Below are 19,619 nucleotides of genomic sequence, written 5' to 3' on the forward strand. Positions count from 1 at the left end.
GGATTGTCGGGAGGGGCAGCAGTGCTCAAAGTGAGAGAAGCATGGGGGATGGTATCCCTTCAGTTAAGAATATTCTCATGGGGCACCCCATTCTAGGATAATTTGCATAGACATTCCCAACATGTTGATCCATACAAGCATCCCCCCACTTTTTACCAAATTGAGCAAAGCATTTCCCAGCTATGAAATTTCTACTTTGAGCACTAAGATCAGAATAAAATCTTATCATATCTTGATCTTAAGTCATTTTGGCACTGTTTGCAAGTTCAAACTTGAGTCCACTATTTAAATAGAAATTTGATTTGACGTGCTTCCTTTCTATAAACATCTATCACTTTTTCATGAATTGAACAGTTCTTTGTCTTCTGACATATAGGTCCGCATGGTTTTTTCCAGGGGGGTCAAACAAGACACATTTTCCCCAATAATAGTGTTGTTCCCTCAAAAAACATTGCTTAAATTTGAATTACCATATTCATGCAATAATTAACACACATTATTGTGGCTGAAATGAAATTATATGCGAATAAGTATAAAATTTTTGGTTCACTTTCATTTTCCAGGGGGGTGGGGGTAGGCAGCCCTCCTTGTCCACCTTCCAGACGTCCATGTCTTCTGTACATCTTCAAGATGCATAGGGATCAAACAGATCACTTATTCAATGTTGTCATGGCACAGTTCAACTATGTTTTTTCACACTACAATTTAATAACAACATAAATCAGTAACATAAAACTTTTGGTCCTAACCTATGTAGTGCATTTTTGTGTCTATTTTGCTTAGTTCAGAGGCCTTCTCAATAGCCATCGCATGTTTTATTACTAAGACCTGGCTTTTTATGCAACCAAAGTATGCAAAATATGTAGAATAAATAACTGACATGTAACAATAAATTAAAATATGTTGTAATATTTTGCATAATTCTCAGATGTTTCTCCCACAAATATATCTGCATTGCTCAATGAAAAATAACCGAATCGTACCAATATCACCTTTTACTTAAACATTTGAACTCTAACCTCAAAATATGGAACATAAAATTCATATATGTGGTTCCGAACAGTGTAATTCACAGAAATGTTTCCTTGACTGCATGATTGATGTGCTTTATTTTACTTCGCTTGTATGCCACTTTTGGTTAATCGTATAGAACGTATGATAACCACCGCTGCACTTAAACTTTCAAAACGTGCAGAACAATTACCAATGCAAATAATATTGCTGTAATTTACGTTAATCCTTATATTTAAATCTCACCACTTCCATTACCATTTTTGAACTTAACTTATTGCTTTCCGTTACTATGGTTACAACAATTTGTTTTCTTCTTTTTACTTTTTAGATACAAAGTATTTTATACAGCGCGATAAGAGCAATATATATATATAAAACAAACATGCATAAGTTAAAGCAACATTAATAACATAAATAATATTAACATTGAACATCACAGTTTGAGAATTGGGGCAGTCTCAATCTTTCACCTTCTCCTGGTAAAAAAAATGAACATGTTATTTTTTTTATATATATACAGTACTGGCCAAAAGAGTCAACTTTTGGTTTTTTTGCTGTAACTGAGGTATTTATTGCAAGAATTACACAATATTGGCACCAAAACATCTTCAAATGAATTACATTCGACTGATAACCGAGTGGTTCGGCAAACTGTGAAATGGTCTAAAAAAAGAACAAATTTATGTAAATAGAAAAAAATACACACCATCGAACATAAAGAAATATTGCACTTCAGTTCACCGGGAAAGGTCAAAACTGGTGTTGATCAACACAAAATTAACAAACAGCATCTAGTACTTTGTGGCAAAGCCTTTGGCGATGACGTGGCTTGGCAATGACGCGGCATGGAGTCGATAAGGTTGTGGATAAAATAGACTGGTATCTTCTTCCATTCCTCCTCCAACTGAGCAACCTTCTCATCAACATTTCGTGCTCTCTTCCCTGCCAGACAACGCTCCAACTCCTTCCACATGTGCTCAATCGGATTGAGATCCGGGGATTGGCTGGGCCACTCGAGAACATTAACGCGACGGCGGCGGAACCAGTTGCTGATGTTTTTGGATGTTTGTTTTGGGTCGTTATCTTGTTGGAGGGTGAAGTTACGGCCAAGGGTTTGGAGAGCAAATGGTCTCATTGTGTTCTCCAGTATGTCCTCGTACTGGAAACTGTTTATAATACCATTGATTCGGCATAGTAGGCCGACGCCATTGACAGTGATGCACCCCCACACCATCACAGATCCCCCTCCATGCTTGACTGTGGGAAATTGAAACATGGGATCAGATCTCTGGCCGACAGGACATCTAATCCACACTATTCCATCTGTTCCAAAGAGGCAATACTTTGATTCATCACTCCAGACCACATCTTTCCATTCGCTCCTGGTCCACGCCAGATGAGCTTTACCCATGCAAGTCTGGCCTTCTTATTCTTCGCCGAAATCAGCAGTTTCTTGACAGGCCGACGTCCATTGAGACCGGCCGCTTGGAGACGACGTCTGATGGTCCTTCCAGATGGCGACGGGGTGGTTGGGAATGATAGCTCCCGAGCAATGTCGGCTGACGTCAGTCTGGGGTTGCTTCTGCTGATACGGAGGATGGTCCTGTCGACGTGTCTCGACGTGATCCTGGGTCGTCCTATATGGGAATCCTTCAACAACACCTCCCTGTTGCTTCCACCGCCTCAGAAATTCCGATACTGCACTTCTAGTGATTCCAAACTGTGTTGCCAGTTCCTGCAGTGTTCGCCCTCGTGCGCGTCCGTTAGCAATGCCTCTCTGCATGTCCGGAGACAGATTGGTGCATCCAAGGCGAGTACCCATACTCTGAAAACATAGAAATGTGTCATGCTGAACACATATTGGACAATGTCTGGTACACATTGTTACAATCATTAACCAGCATGGATAGGTACAATAGTAATTTTTCGGCGGGTTTTGTAATTCCTTAATATCATGGTGAAAATGGTACACTTCGACCAAAATACATGCGTTGAACATCAGAAACATCCTCAACAACATATCATGCGACGTTCATTCTCATTGGATAACATTGGCAAGAGGTATGCGAAAAAAACATGAAGTTGACACTCTTTTGGCCAGTACTGTACGACATAAGTTTTGTGTCCTCCTGAAGGGATACTACGAGGGTCAGTGAAAGTTTTGAGGATCGACAACAATAAGCCAACGCAACACGCTGCTGGTGTTTCTATATTTAGACTGACATTTCAATAGCAAACTCTGCAAGTTTCAACTTGCTCCAACAATGGGCTGAGTTAGCATGATAGTTTACACAGCAGTACTTGAGGTTTTGTTCTGAGCAAGGATGGATCTGAAACGAGAGCATTTCCGCGCTATGATTTTTTATGACTTCAAAGTTGGTTTAGGCAAGAGTGAGGGGCGTGAAAGATTGCACCATGCATTTGGGGATCTTTGCCCTTTACAAGCCACCATCTATCGATGGTTTGCAGAATTTAAGAGAGGAAGGGACTCCCTTGAAGATTAAGATCGTTCAAGGCGGCCTGCAACAGCCACAACAGATGAAAATGTGGCGAAAGTTGACCAGATGTTGAGAGAAGATCAACGATGTACATATGTGCAGATTCAGACAAGCCTAAATATTGGATCGGCAGCAGTTAGACAGATCCTGGATGAAAAACTTCATGTCAGGAAGATTTGCAGTCGCTGGATCCCCCACAACCTAACAAATGAGCAGAAAAGGACACAAGTGGATTGGTGCCAGGAAATGTTGGACAAATTCAGTGGAGGAAGATAAAAAAAAAAAAAAAACATTTTTAACATCATAACAGGTGACGAATGCTGGATATACCAATATGATCCTGAAATGAAGCGACAGTCATCAGTCTGGGTCTTCCCTGGGGAGGATCCTCCAACAAAAGTGAAGAGATCAAGAAATGGTGGCAAAAAGATGATCTGTTCTTTTTTCTCTGCAAGTGGGCACGTTGTGACAGTTCTGTTCCACTTGAAAAACAAAAAAAACAGTCACTGCCAGATGGTACACGACAAAATGTCTGCCCAAAGGGTTCGATGCGTTGAGGAGGAATCGTCCAAAGACAGGGCTGCTCAGAATAATGCTGCATCATGACAATGCCTCTGCTCACACCACAAGGGAGACAACAGATTTTGTGAACGCGTCAAAACATTACACCATCCCCCTTATATCCCAGATCTGGCCCCATGTGATTTTTTTATTTTTCCTAAAGTGAAAGACAACCTTTGTGGTAGTCAATTTGACTCACCTGAAGCTGCGGTGGCTGCATATGAACAGTGTCTTTGTAGCATGACGCATGGCGTTCAGCATTCAAAAAGTTGTTTGAGCGGTTGACACGTTGTATAGTGTGTGGTGGAGAGTACTTTGAGGAGATGTAATGAAAAAAAATATTTTTTTTCATTTTAACGCTTCCATTCTCAAAAATTTCAGAGTGACCCTCGTATCCCACGTGCCTCTCTCACTTTGAAAGCACGTTTGACAATATAATGAGAAAGTTTATTTAACATAATGAATTAATTCACAAATTTACAATACTTTTTTACTAAAGTTCTGAAAATGTCATTTTAGTGTTTGAATTTACAGTTATTTATGCATCACTACATAACAATTACATTAGTTTAAACAGTTCCTCCCTTTTCTCATCAGAACAATTAAATTTCTTGATATTTGACAAGTTCGGCCTTGTTATTATCTTCTTTCAGACCATGGACATCAAAATTGCATAATTGTTGTTCATAGCATCAACTATGTAGGGTCCAAGCCATAATTCCATAAACTTAAGAATTTTCTTGTTAATTGCACCACTATGTTCATGACTCAAACAATATCACCTTGGACTATCTTCAATTTATTTGCACCACATTCACTGGGTTTGGACTTGTATCTTTCCTTAATATGTGCTTTGGCGGCCAGTTAATTTTATTGACAATTACATCCTTTAATTCATGGTGAAGGAAAAGTTAATTAGGTGTGAAACCTGTTATTTCCAAAACTGAATTATTTAGAAGTCCTGTTACATGATTCAAATATTTTACCCAGTCCTGATGAATTTGCAAAGTATACGAGGGTCACTATTTATATTTTGAGCCTAACAATGAAAAAACAGGAATTTGGCATTGAAAACTGCTTTATTGTTTTTCGAAGTATTCTCCTTTATGGTCAATACACTTTTGCATTCGTTCGAACCATTTGTCAAAGCAGTTTTTCCAATCTTCTTGAGACACCTCCATAATATGGTTTTTGAACGCATCAACGGCATCTTCCGCCGACGAAAATCGTTGTCCACGCAATTTATTCTTGACATTCGGGAACAAGAAGAAGTCATTGGGTGCCAAATCAGGACTGTATGGCAGATGACCCATCAAATTCGAATTTTTTGACTGTTCATAAAGTCGGTTGTTAGACGAGATGTGTGTCTTGATGAAGAATGATCCGACGGCGTTTGTTTGTTTTCCGTATTTGACCGAAGACCTCTGGCAAACAAATTGTTGTGTACCATTCAGAGTTGACCGTTCTACGTTCCTCTAAAGGCACAGTTGCCACATGACCAGTTTTCCCAAAAAAACAGTCGACCATTTGTTTTGATGTGCTTCGAGCGCGAACAACTTTTGTTGGATTGGGTTCATCTTGAAACACCCATACAGTCGACTGCTGTTTACGTTCCGGCTCATATGCATATATCCATGATTCGTCACCTGTTACAATCTTATATACGTGTTTTGAAGCACCACAATTGTATTTATTGAGCAATTGTTTGCACCAATTGACGCGAGCGTCTTTTTGAGTTTTTGTCAAATTGTGTGGGATCCAACGAGAACATGCCTTTCTCACAGCTAAATGATCATGTAATATTTTATATATGCTGGTGGAACTAATGCCTATGGTTGCCTCAATCTCACAGTATGTCACATGACGATCTTGCAGTATTAGGTTTTGCACAGCATCAATGTTTTCTTGAACAACAACTGATTTTGGACGACCTTTGCGAATCTCGTCGGTGAGCTAATGGCAGCCACGATTAAATTTGTTATACCAGCGTTTCACAGTGGCAAAGGATGGGGCTTCATCGCCAAATGTGGAAGTAAGTTGATCGATGCACTCTTGTCTTGATAATCCACGTCGAAAATCGTAAAAAACCATCGCACGAAAATGTTCACGAGTTAATTCCATTTTATTGTTGTCGCGCAATCTCCAAGGCAACATAAACAACACTAATGAATCTATTGACAAAACATTTGAAGTATGTTATGGTCAATAATGCCAGACGATTCCGTGCAAACGTCAAATCGCACCTAACTTCAATCAGTGTTGCCAAGGCTCAAAATATAAATAGTGACCCTCGTATAATAGCAACAATCGTTGTACCTTTCCACAGGATTTACGAAAGGCGAATAAACTGATGTGATGTTTTATGTTACAATCATCCATATATAACTTCCACTCTTGATTTAAATTGAGAAGCAGTCGAAATTTTCATTTTCAACGAATTTCTTAGATGGCATATATTCTATATCATCATTCAAAGTTGACACATCCCGTAACAATCCACATGAATGACTTTCATTATCATTTAATGCATCTTCAGAACAAAAGTTAGACCTTGTATAATACTTCGAACCAGAAGAACATTGGTGAGCCAGAACAGAGGAAATTTATTTTCCTTTATTTTTTAACAAACTTACATTCACTTCTTTAAAATCAATTATAGCTTTATATTTCCTCAAAAATGGAACTCCCAAAAATGACATCGGCATTCAACTCTTTAAGAACAAAGAATTCCATAGAAAAATATTTGTTATTATTATTATTTATTTGTTCAGCACATGATACATTTCTCAATTATGTCGAACATAATACACTGTGAATAAATAACAAGATAGAAGAGAGAAAAAAAAGAATACATGAAAGTATGAACGTCTATGTACACAATATTTACATCAATTTATGAACTTATTGTTGTCATTATCTTTTTTTTCAGCACACTACGTGAGTCTGTGAACATATCAAAGTCTACAGTTTTTAATAGTTCATTCACCGTGTCCTGCATGCGCACTGCAGGTGAAAACGTATGCGTGTTGACCCTTGACCTCTCCGTGTAGAATAATTTTCGGTTTCTTGCACTGTGTCGGCCTACATTAAAGTTTATACTTTCTAACAGTGCAGAACACTTACAGCCATGATTAATCAGTTTCTGTAAAAAAATGACGTCACTGACGACTCTTCTGTTGAACAAAGTTTCCAGACCGAAATGCTTGCATAGAGATGTGTAGTTCTTTTTGTGATATTCAATGTTCACCTTGAAGCACAGCCATTTCACAAACTGCCTTTGGACGCTCTCCACTTCCTCGTGCCTTTTGGGACCAGCAAAACCTGTGAGTTTTAAATCTTGCACATTATCCAGTTTAATATTGCCAATCAAAGACAATAGTTTACAAACTTAGAACATTTGCCTGACTTGCAGAATCTATAATACAAACTACAGCTATTTGACAAATAATTCCATGAATAACTGGAACTTCAGTTAATGGAACCAGAATACCATAATCACTAACAGCCCACTCAGGTTCTTCTTCAATTGGGACAGTCTCGCATACGAGGAAAAAATTATGTAATTACGAAAGTCTAGACCGTAGTTAATTAAAGTGTAATTAAAGGGATCAGGTCTCACTTCTGAAACTGCAGAATTTTGTGTTAGTTGAGAGAAGTTGGAAACAATTGAATTTTGAATCCTTGAAGAAAATCTTATGTCCACCTGAGTCATTCATTCAACTTTCTCAGTGAGTACTCGAATTGGCAGCCCTCGCATCACTTAAGTGGTGAAGCCGTTGGTAGAAGTGTTGACTTTAAAATGCCCTATTCCTTGCTTATGGAGCTTAATCATTTTTCTACTATACTCATTGAAAATAGAGGTGCTGTATATTTAAGACAGCTTTGTAAGTTTTCGATTTATTACTCGGACAAACATAGCCTGTATTACAACATGAATTATTTTCCTGTAGTTTACGGTTATTACAAGCATAAGAAAACAGTTTTTCGTTCTGACGTTTCAGGAGAACACACGCTCCCTTCATCAGACATTTAAAAAGATACAGTTATAACAATGGTTAGCAATTTTTTAAACAAAAAGAATCCCTTATATAATGGATGTTGTCAATGTTACATTGTTGTAATATAGCAACCTAACTGTGAAAAGAAAGTCTGTTTTATTTTTATTTCAGATAAAAAAATAATAATTTTGATCACATTATTTTTTTATTTAAAATTATGAATCCCAAATATCATCAGGTAATTCAAAATCATCATTGTTTTCACAAAGACACTTGATGTTTTCTGTTATATTAAATTTTAAAGCTGGTGGCTTACTCCATTTGTGAAAAAGAAAACTCCACACTGTACCATTTTCATTATTTAATTTATTCCAGTGTTCTTCTGCAATGAACGAAGCTTCCCAGTCATTCAACTCTATGTTTCCCGGCAATCTTTTTGAAACCCTTCTGTTTTTAATCAAATGTTTCTCTTCAATGATGTGAGCTGACAAACCTGTTCTTGGGTTTAGATTTATAATGTCCAAATCGTGTTCCTGAAACGTCACAACAAAAAACTGTTTTCTTATGCTTGTAATAACCTTAAACTACAGGAAAATAATTCTACAATGCAAGCAATGCGTACATACAAGAAAAACTATTACTACGTGAAATTTTGTATTTCTGCATTGCACAATTTAATAGTTATTTCTGATTAATATCGAAGGCTCACTGCCTTTATTCACTAAGGGTACGGCGTCTGGAGCGGAGATGGTAGGGCATCGCTACCTTGTTAGTTCCGTGACGCGCTACTATCTCTGCTCCAGATGCCGTACCCTTAGTGAATAAAGGCAGTTAGCCTTCGAAATTAATCAGAAATAACTACCAACTTGTGCAACGCGGAAATATGAAATTTCACGTAGGTAAACCTGCTTAGGAAAAGACTCGTGAAACACATGAAAGTACACTGAACCAGCTTAGTGTACTAGACAGTTGATATTAAAAACTATAGAGCATTCCCTGACATTCGCTACGAGACTCGGCGGCAAGTGGCCCGGCATCAGTGCTTGACTTTCCCAGTGAACTGGTCCGCAACAGTCGGTAGAGTTGGCTATTTAAATTACAGTTTTCATATTGTGTACTAACTTTGACTACAGAAGGTGTTGAAAATGATGTCCCTCTGCTGCATCACATTCCTGGCATCTCTGAAGGAAATTGGCATTTACAAGTGCAAGTTCGTCTACTGTAATTCTCGTACAATACTCTCTTTTAACTCACGGATGGTGTGCGAATTGTCTTTGTATACTAGATTTCCCATTTTTCTTTCGAGGTTTAATATAGTGGTCCTATGTGGAACGGGAACACCAGGAAATTTCGTTGCAAAACGTCATCGCACTTCTCCACAATTCCTCTTTCCGAAGTAACACTCGACAAGATAAATCCTTTGTTGTAATGTAAACTTTTGTGGTGCCATATTAAGCCACAATCTCCAACACACGGACACGACACAACACAACTTCCGAGGGAGGATTATACTGGCGTCAGTCTGCAACGTCAACAGAAAGGGAAAGAGAGCGAAGGAAGGGAGAGCGAAAAAAACAGACTGTAGCGTGCGACTGTCGCGGACCCGTTCACCGGGAGAGACAAGTGCTGATGCCGGGCCGCTTGCTGTCGAGTCTCGTAGCAAAGGTCAGGGAATGCTCTGTATATACTGTATTAAGTAAATAGTCTGCACATGGTACACAAATATTTATTTTGCATTCAAAGTAATTTGTTTTATATTTATTGAAATATTGCCAATTGGTTGCAATTGTTAATGTTTGTGCTGCAAATCTGCGATGTTTTTTAGAAACACAACATTCCGCCATTTCCACAGATTCATACAAAATTGATTGCTTTATGAATATTTGATACTTGTGTTATTTGGGCATCATTTTTCTACCTTCATAATTAGATAAAATTAATGAAGAAGCAGACATAAAGAAACAACTATCCCAAATATTAAGAATGGAATTCTGGGCCTACAGTGGCAATAATACCAGCATACTAGGCTGCCCAATTCAAAACTGCTGGATATCTTGCAGGTTCACATACTGGCATTTTCCATTACTTTGTGTCTGCATCTATGTCCTTTGGGTGCAAGGGTTTTGAAATTGTTCCTAAATGTCGAGGATTTTGTTCCAGTTTCCATCACATATTTGCTGTAATCATCATTCATTGTTTTTATCAGTTAATTTAAAGAGGCAGAAAGACGAATTAATAGCGGGTGTATCATAATAAACAACTTATCAAGTTTATTGTTAAAAAAATTCCTGAAGCACAGTAGAGATTTGTTGTATAATAATGAGAAAATATCCCAAGTTTTGTTTTCATGCGCAAGGCTGTGTAAAAACAGTCATTGTGATGCTCGTGTAGTGTTAAAGAAAATGGCGACTTTCAGAGGTCCTGAGAAAACAGACTGCCTTTTATTAAAGTTCTATGAAACTAAGTCCGCAAAGACTGTACAGAGATGGTTCTGTACTACCTACAAGAAGCTGATGTCAAAAAGAAAATCAATTTACCGGTGGCACAAATCTTTCTTTGAAACTTGTTGTGTGCAAAGAAACACACAGGAAGACCACCTAACTTGGAAAATGTTGATCCCGTGTGGGAAGTGTTCCAACGTATAACCTGTCCCAGCTAACTGTGGAGCAGGCCACGCATAGCGGCAGAGGAGGAGGAGGTAAATCAAGTGGTGAAAGCATAGGGTTGCCAACCATACGGTTCTGATCGTACAAACACGGAAATTTCATGGCATGTACAGACCTTAGTCAATACGCTAATTGTACGGCTTGACGAAATGTGCACTTGCTGTTGTATCCTTAATATTTCCCTAAGAAATTCTTAAACCAAGCGTACGGACCTGGAGACAAAAATACAGCCAGTTTGCCATGTGCGTATGGTCTTATCGTTTTCAAAAGTTGCAACGCTGCAGAGAGAAGCAGGGAAATCAGGTAACTTCAGTCGTCCATTACACAATCCTGTTTCTGTCACTATTCATTGGTGGAGCCGTCTTGCATCACTACTTGCGCAGGGACTTGTTCTCGTTCGCCTGGTCTACAGTTAGCTGGTACAGGGTTTGGTCCACAAAAATTAACAAGACGAGCTGGATGTGTGTGACATAACTGGTGGAAGCCACATTTAACATTTGAAGCCGTTTGTAAACATTCATAGAATGTTATTGATTGATACATAACAAATATCATTGTTGTATTCCATAAAGTTTAGTTGAAATAAATTCTTAAAGTTGTTTGCTCTCATACATCCTGTATAACCAGAATACACAAAATTATGGATATATACACAAATGGGCAAGATCAGGTGCATATACAGATATTTAATGTTTGTTGGTTCTTAATTCTGAGAAAAAGTGCTGGAATTCATAAACACTAGAGTACTGCATTGGACCAATTTCGCTCGAAAATACTCAACCAAATCTCCCACTCTCGAGCGTAATTCGCTCGAATATATAGAATATCAAATATCTTTTTAATGGGACAATAATCGTACATATGTGCGTAAAAATCCATTCTGGTAGTTTCAGCCCATAATCATCTATTCATTTTCATACATTGCTGTGTGTTGTAAAGAGGGACTAAATTACATTTTAACATGAAAATGATGACGATGCAGTGAGGAAGTTGGGGCAGTCGTCACGTCAGCTTGACTGATTGCAAGATTCGAATCTCCTTGTCTGTAAACTATCAATGTATTCATCTAACTTTACTTGGCGACGTATGCGTTTCTTTTGAGGGTAGTGTCATGGCACGGCGGCTCTACCCCTTGAGCCGCCGCTGCTTTCGTATATTGCTATGTATTGGCAAGATAGGCTAAATTACATTTTAACATGAAGATCATGTTCACTTCAGTTTCAATTTTACTGAGTCTTTCACTTCACGATCCATGTTTCAGGGGCCAATACTACAGAAAAATTACGGTTACACTTGAACTACTGGCTTTTGAGCGTATACTTATCATTTTGCCTGTTTGAGCGAAATTCGCTCGTATCTATCTAGTGTCGTCTGTGCGAACTATTTGCCGGTCGAGCAAAAAACGCTCATTACAGCACTCTAATAAACACACTTGCAACAAAAGCCATGGGTCACAGGTTCACATAAGATATACATTTATTTCTGTTCTGTCAGAATGTAAATATTTATGTTAAAAGGGCTCCATTGTATTCTGCAGTATGTATTTCTTCTCAAGAAGCAGTTGCAAGGAGCTCTTCGTGTTGCTTATTAAGCCCAATAAAGACATTGAAAATAACTTCAACAAATGTGTTCAGTCTCCCATATATTTCTTGTGGAGAATGCAAACACACCCTTTCACTAATAATCGCAACATTGTTCTGGCATTTTTTGATCCAACATATTGTTCTTCAGCTTTTGTTGTTTCATGTGCTGTTATGTTAAGCAATATGTCCACAGAGTACTACTCTTAACCCCTAGACGACGGAGCGTGTTTTGCCGGTAAACTTGACAATCACGGAGGCGTTTTCAGTGTGAATTTTAAAATTCTGCATGTTTTTAAATAAAATTTTATATCTCTGGAACTAAGAATGCTAGAGTTACAAATTATACCTTGTTTTGTTCTGTGCACATGGGGTTATAGGGCTATGCTATAAAAACCTAATTTTCCTTTATTGGGTAAAAGAAGAAAGATAAAAAAAATAGTCGGATCCCCACGCTAGCAATGCTGGGACGAAAAGGTACAGAATGGTACCTACATATTGTCTGATATGTTTTTCATTATCATGGAAAAAATTGCGCTTATATTGCAGATACTTTCTAAAAAAAAAATATTTTCAAATGTAAAGCAAAAAAAATCGAACGTGATTTTCAGAGGGCTGTACCCCTCCCAAATATAACAAAAATTAAATTAATTAAACCTTACTAATTGCTAATTACATACCTCAAGACTCGTGCAGAACTCAAAACAAGTATATCCTAACATTATCCGAGACACAGTATGTCCAAAAAGTCACATACTAACAGAAAAGCTCCTTGTGACAATATGTCACAACCCAGCATTTAAGGGTTACTAACTTCAGTTTGACTCCAGGCTGCATAGATCTTCCTTTTGCCCTTTACTAAACCTGCAAACACAAAACATTGCCAGGAATAAAAATATTTATGTGATTTGTCTTTAACAACAAAGATTGAATGTCTGATACAAAATTTAATCTCGCTATCTCTATAATCTAACCATCAATTTGGAGTGACTATATATATATCACTTCTACTTCTGCAACTGTATGCTGGATTTTTCTCATTGCTTGGTAAGTACTAGTATGCTGCATCGAGGCTTTTTTGCTCGATTGTCTTAATAGTTTGCATGGATGACACTAGATGGCTTACGGAATTGACTGTTCCTTTGCTCAAGCTAATAATGCTCGAACATTCAAACGATTGGTATATGCTCGAAGCCCAGTACTTCACGTACAACCGTAATTTGTCTGTTGTAGTGGGCCTTGAAATATACTGCATGAAGTGAAAGGCCCAGTGAAATTGAAACTAAAGTGAACAAGGGGTAGAGCCGCGGTGCCATGACACTACCCTCAGAAGAAACGCATACGTCGCCAAGTAAAGTTAGATGAATACATTGATAGTTTACAGACAAGGAGATTCGAATCTTGCGATCAGTCAAGCTGACGTGACGACTGCCCCAACCTCCTCACTGCATCGCCAGCTGTTTCGTCTGTACCCTCGCGAGGCAACGGTCCATGCCGTCCAAGAGCTGGCCTAACCCATGGACCTAACGAAGTTGACACACGTGCAGAGGGTTGAAGAAGTCTCAGCGAGGAACATTTCCGCAATGAGCCGAGAACAAAGTGGTAGGGGGCAGGGCTAGCCCATAAGAAACCGTGCCCGTCTTTGCCTGGCCCAGCAAGGGAACTTTCGCAGTGTTGACACGACACAGTTGCCAACTTCAGAGAAAAGTCGCTAAATACGACTGATTTGTAAGACAGGAAGTAATTTCTGCCTACTTTTGGAGAAACGAACCTAGTATTTTTCCAAAGTTAAATGTAATTGTATATATTTTTTTGTAATTGTTATATTTTTAGGGAAGTGTCCTGTAGTGTATAAAGATAGGTTAGTGAGTGAAGATGAATCGGATTAGTACGTTATTACTTAAACACACGTTGTATTCCACGTTACCAAATGAGGATAAACATCTTGGCCAGTGGGGCAACCTCAAGGAGGGGTCGGGGGGGGGGGGGGGGCATTGCGGATGTTTTTTTTTTCTATTTACTTGATCACGTTGGCACTACCCATCATAGTTGCCGCCGGCCACCACTGTATGAAAGTGAATAGATGATTATGGGCTTAAACTACCAGCACAAATTTTATACATATTTGTAGGATTATTGTCACATTGAAATGATATTTGATATTCTATATATTCGAGTGTGGGAGATATGATCGAGTTTGAGCACGCGAAAGTGGTCCAATGCAATACTCTAGTAAGTACTCTTTTGGCCACTTCAAACATTGTTGCTGCAGTAGGAAGTAGCGGACACTTGGAGGTGCTGGTGTCAATGTGAAATCAGCACATGGCTGCTTCTCTATTTTGTTAATATAGCTTCACTGAAAATTATGGAAAATAATTATACTGAACAGTGTTGAGGGCAGAAATTGTAATGCATTTGTAGGTGATGCAAAGTTTGTATACAATATTAGCTGCTTTCCTTTGTCAACAAAGTTCAAAGCACCAAGTACACAAGTGTGAACAATTGGGAAGGTTTTCCATATTCACAACAGTATGATCTACATGCAAGTTATAGTTTAAAGATTTGAAATAAATAGTGTCTCATAAATTTACTTCCTGTCATTACAACCACCAAGAAAAAAGAGAGAGATTTATATTATGATAAAACAAGCCAAATTTCTCCATGAGAGAGAATTCTGCAGAGCATTTCATGTGCTGGTTCTGATATGCTAACCTATCATCTTGCCACTGAATTCATGAATAAAGACAAAATTTGCTTGGTGGCACCAGTTTGCATTGAATTTTATAAATTACTTTGAAGAATGAAATCAGATAAGGTATTTTGCAATAACTTTATTGTGTAGTTCATTATCTTTGCTGCTTCCTTTGTAATTGTTGCTAAATTCAGACAATGAGTCTTCATGAATGTTAAATTCTAAACAAACAAGGAATGAAGCATTGTTCATAGTTCAGAATATACACATACCTTATTATTAGAGCCTTTCACCCACACCCATTCTTATATGTTCATCACCTGCCATTATCTTTTTTTATTTTCCACCTCTTTCCTTGCTTTGTCTAGCCATTTCATTAGGACCTTTCCCTTCTCCTAGCATAGTACATTCCTGCATGCAATGTTCTCTTTGGTAATGTTATATATTGTAGCACAACATTGGTTTTCGTTACTGGGATTGAATAATTCGGGAAGAGAAATCCAGTCAGGTTTAAAACTCGCTCAGCTATCTCTTCCCTGGATGGCTCGAGGTTTTGAGAACGAATTAGGGTAGTGGTAAGTGCTGGCATTAAGTCACTCACCCAATGCTATATATATCTAGCTGTAGATTAGTGTCTCCTGCCATCTGGTGGGCACCTTGGACGGTGTGTTTTTGTTGTTGAGATCGATCAGAATGTGTCTGTGTTGCTTGATGATCTCCTGCGGTATTTATCGTTCCCAGCTTTGCATCTCCAGTCTGCACCTGCGACGGTCATGCACCAGCCGAGTTTCCAGAACCAAATGGAAAATTATTATCCATTCATCTCTACATCCATAGGATGTGTGAGGTGAACAAACATTTGGATTCCCATCAATATGTGTACAAACAATAAGTTTGCTCCCATCAATATGTGTACAAACAGTAAGTCAATGGCAGATCGTAACCATACATTAGCAATTATCTCGGAAATGGTTCGATTGCGACCCCATGTTTACTGAGACTTTTTTTTTCCTTCTACTATTGTGTACTTTTCACCATTTCAGTTTCCACTATCACTTCTGATACACCCTGTATATCTTGATTGTTTAAGTTTGAACTAAGCCACAATGGTTATGAAGTATTGAGTACTTGTTTCATTTTTTTTTCTTTTTACAGGTGGACGTTAACCACACTATGATGCTACTGAGATGAACACACACCTTAACTGCACATAATCCTTAACGTGTGCTAGAATGCTATTTCACTGTTGCTTGGTAATCCAATTGATGTTTGGGAGTTTGGTCTCGAGATTAAATTGCAAAGATGTTCTCTGGAACGCTATATGGCTTCGGTTTGAGTATGTGTATAGGAGATCAACATTTAGAGATGCCCCCTGTGGATGGAAGATAAAGAGAACTTTTTCTCCTTGGTAACCGAAATGGCTTTTTTTTTATGCTTGATCTTGCAGCGTGACGAGGGAAATCTCTTGTAGTGTGATTCGCTTAGGCTCTGCACGTACAGAGTTTTGTTGAAGACAGTGCGAATAAGCGAGCTAATCTGTACATGTCCCGGATATAAGTATCTATATATATATATGCATACATTTACATATACGTATATGGTTGACTGCAAGGTGTCACTTTTTTGATTAATCGTGATTGTGGTGACAGTTCTTGATAGTCACGATGAAGTGATAGGAAAAAGATATTCAAGTTTGTCCTTTATTTCCCCACATTTTTGTTTTATATTGGATATGCATCAGTCATACATTTGAGAGGTGATGTGAATGTTTCTTTTTTTTCCTTGAATGTGTAGTTTTTAATTTTTAGATATTGTAAAGCACTGTGGGGTTAAAGGGCTGTTGTTGGTCCGCTCCACCTATTATGTTCTTCATGCCTCTATTTTGATCTTGTAATGTGTGTTTAACATTTGATCGCTGGTGAAGAGTGTGTGGACATTAGCCAGGTTTTCGTAAGTGAACCGATTTCCCCCAACAGTTCAGAAGGGGGAAACTGCGGTGTATGTTTTGCATGGAGTGAAGCGTTCTGTGGGTGACTGGGGTGGAGATAACCAAACATATTAGCAAGTCTTTTCAATTATGTAATACATACAAAAATGAACTTGCACTATGTATGTATGCGTACGTACATAATATATAAATATATCATTGTTTAATTTTTGTCCTGTGTATAAGAAAACAAGAGTAATGAATTCGAAGGAGAAGAAAATTGTGGCGAGACAGTAGAATGTTTGAACGTAGTCATAGAGAAGACTGTATGTGTCCATTTTTTGCAGTTTGTAGAACCCCATCCTTTTTTCTCCTTGGATATTGTTGACAAGGGCATGTAATGACAATTAACTTCGATGTAGGTCTGTTTTGTTAAATTTTACATGTTAAGACGTAGGAGAAAATATCTTTTTACATGTGACTTTGTTCTTGTATTTAAACAAAACAGGGGTACAGTTTAAATTGAAAAAAGAAAATTGGTCATTAAATGTGAAAGCACAGACAGCAGTTGTACAGCTTCTTGTATCTAGACAATGACTGTTTTTCTTCTGTTCAGATTCAGAAAAATAAATGAAGGATGGTAACACTGAATGTCCCATGTTCGTTTATCGTCAACGTACACAGTAGGTAAGCAAAGGTTTTATCATCCCCATATACAGGATGGCTTTTTATGTTTCACCTGTTTACCTAAGTGATATGTGTGTTTGTCTGGTAGTTCTTCAAAAGAAGAGAAAAAAAAACATTTGTCATTTTTTTTCATCTTGTGGCATTTTACTGTAATTATTTTTTCAGAAATACTCTTGTATTGAAAAAAATTAGAACCTGTAGAATGAAGAGATATTGACAATAAACTGCCATGAAAATGTTTATTATTTTCACATCAGTCCCACTTTGCTATTTCTACTTGCATTCTCAATGAATAGCACTGCATGAACTTGATGATAAAGGGTGTGCCAGTCTATGGAAATAACGGTTAATCTCTTATCACTCTTCCCTCTCTCTCTCTGTAAAATGAATAACTAACTTTTTTCAAGTAACAGACATGAAATTCGCAATGTAGATTTTACAGCGAAGAATGCAGGCTCGACGAGGACTCGAATTCGGCTCTTTTCTATGCCATTGCTCTACCACTGAGCTACCAATCCGGCTTTGCCTGATTTTTTGTCGTCGCTGTTTTACCTGTGTGTGCCTAATTTAAAGAATTGACATCTCTACGCTGGGAAGAACAAGGCAACGTCAATGTCTGCAGTGTTTCAAGGGCAACAGATTTTGTTGCGGTAGCACTTGCAGATAGGATTCCACACCTGTGTGTGCCTAATTTAAAGAATTCTTCTCTACGCTGGGAAGAACAAGGCAACATCAATGTCTGCAGTGTTTCAAGGGCAACAGATTTTGTTGCGGTAGCACTTGCAGATAGGATTCCACACAGGTAAAACAGCGACAGACCGGCTCGGTAGCTCAGTGGTGACACAGAATGCCGGACACCCGGGTTCGAGTCCTGGTCGAGCCTGCATTTTTTGCTGTAAAATCTACATAGTATTAGGCGCATCCAGAAAGTAAGTTTCCCTGGGGTCGTGTACAAAAAGGAAACATTATTGCATTCAATGATTTATTGCCACAGATACAGCATGTGTCCAGTTACTTGTCAACATAATTTCCGCTGGAATTCATGCACTTGTCATACTGAACCACTGTGTGACAGCTGTCTGAACCTATTTGTCGCTGTGAAAATGTTGACCGGACAGGAACTTTGAGGTGCAAGAACAGTTGGTAATCACTGGGAGAGAGAACCGGGCTGTTCGATGGATGATCGAACACATCCAAACCGAACCTGTCCAGAAGGGCTGCTGAGTTCCGTGATCGTGATGCAACGATCCTCCAATATGCGCTCGTCGTCATGCACATTTTGCCAGCCTTCAGTAAATGTCCTGCATCAACAACGCACCATCTGCTTGCTCACTTGCTCATGACATCTGGCACAGCTGATGATGAATTTCGATCGGCTGTATGTTTTGTTCGTTCAAGAACTACTGAAGACGTTTGGGAAGCGTCTTCTAGGACATTCACTAGCCAGGGCACGTGCCTCTCACGCATCCGCAAAATAGGCATGGCCTGCACCTGTGGGCAAGTGGGAAACTTACTTTCTGGATGCATCTAATACATCCGTGTGTGTGCCTAATTTAAAGAATGAAATTTGCATTTTTCACATGAAAACTTAATTTCCCAGCTTAATCTTCATGCAGATACATATTTGTTGTGAGCACATGTTTTGCAACATAACTTTCTCAAAAGTAGGGTTCACATTGAATTTTCTTACCTCTAAATTTTTATGTTTAAATATATCAGATTAATTATAATTTTTGATGAAGTAATTCATGCATGAAACATGTAGTATAAAGTAACTAACTGAATTATTTTTCAAAGTAATGGAAACTGTAACTCGGTTACAGTATGTATGTGTATGGGACCAGTGGCCACCCACCATCGTGAGGAAGTTTGGGAGCTACAAACGAGTAGCTTAACCCGGTCATGAAAAGCTACAACAACGACTGGCAGTTTCTCGTTCTAACCACACGTCACTCCGTAACTGGTTGGACGATCTCCCACCTTGGTTGAGTGGAGT

At 38.5% G+C, this 19,619-nt stretch overlaps 1 protein-coding gene across 1 annotated transcript in view; it reads left to right on the forward strand.

Annotated features, from left to right (window-relative positions):
• The window catches only part of CkIalpha (Casein kinase Ialpha), a 72,497-nt gene extending 54,638 nt beyond the window's left edge, over positions 1-17,859 (forward strand). The window contains exon 8 of the mRNA XM_083114610.1: positions 16,165-17,859. Within this exon, the coding sequence (XP_082970736.1) occupies positions 16,165-16,175 (11 nt within the window). The 3' untranslated portion in view covers positions 16,176-17,859. The remainder of the gene's footprint in view (positions 1-16,164) is intronic.
• The last annotated feature ends 1,760 nt before the right edge of the window (positions 17,860-19,619 follow it).

The sequence above is a fragment of the Lepisma saccharinum genome, chromosome 29, assembly GCF_977018435.1.
Source record: "Lepisma saccharinum chromosome 29, izLepSacc3.1, whole genome shotgun sequence".
NCBI classification, from domain to species: Eukaryota; Metazoa; Arthropoda; class Insecta; order Zygentoma; family Lepismatidae; genus Lepisma; species Lepisma saccharinum.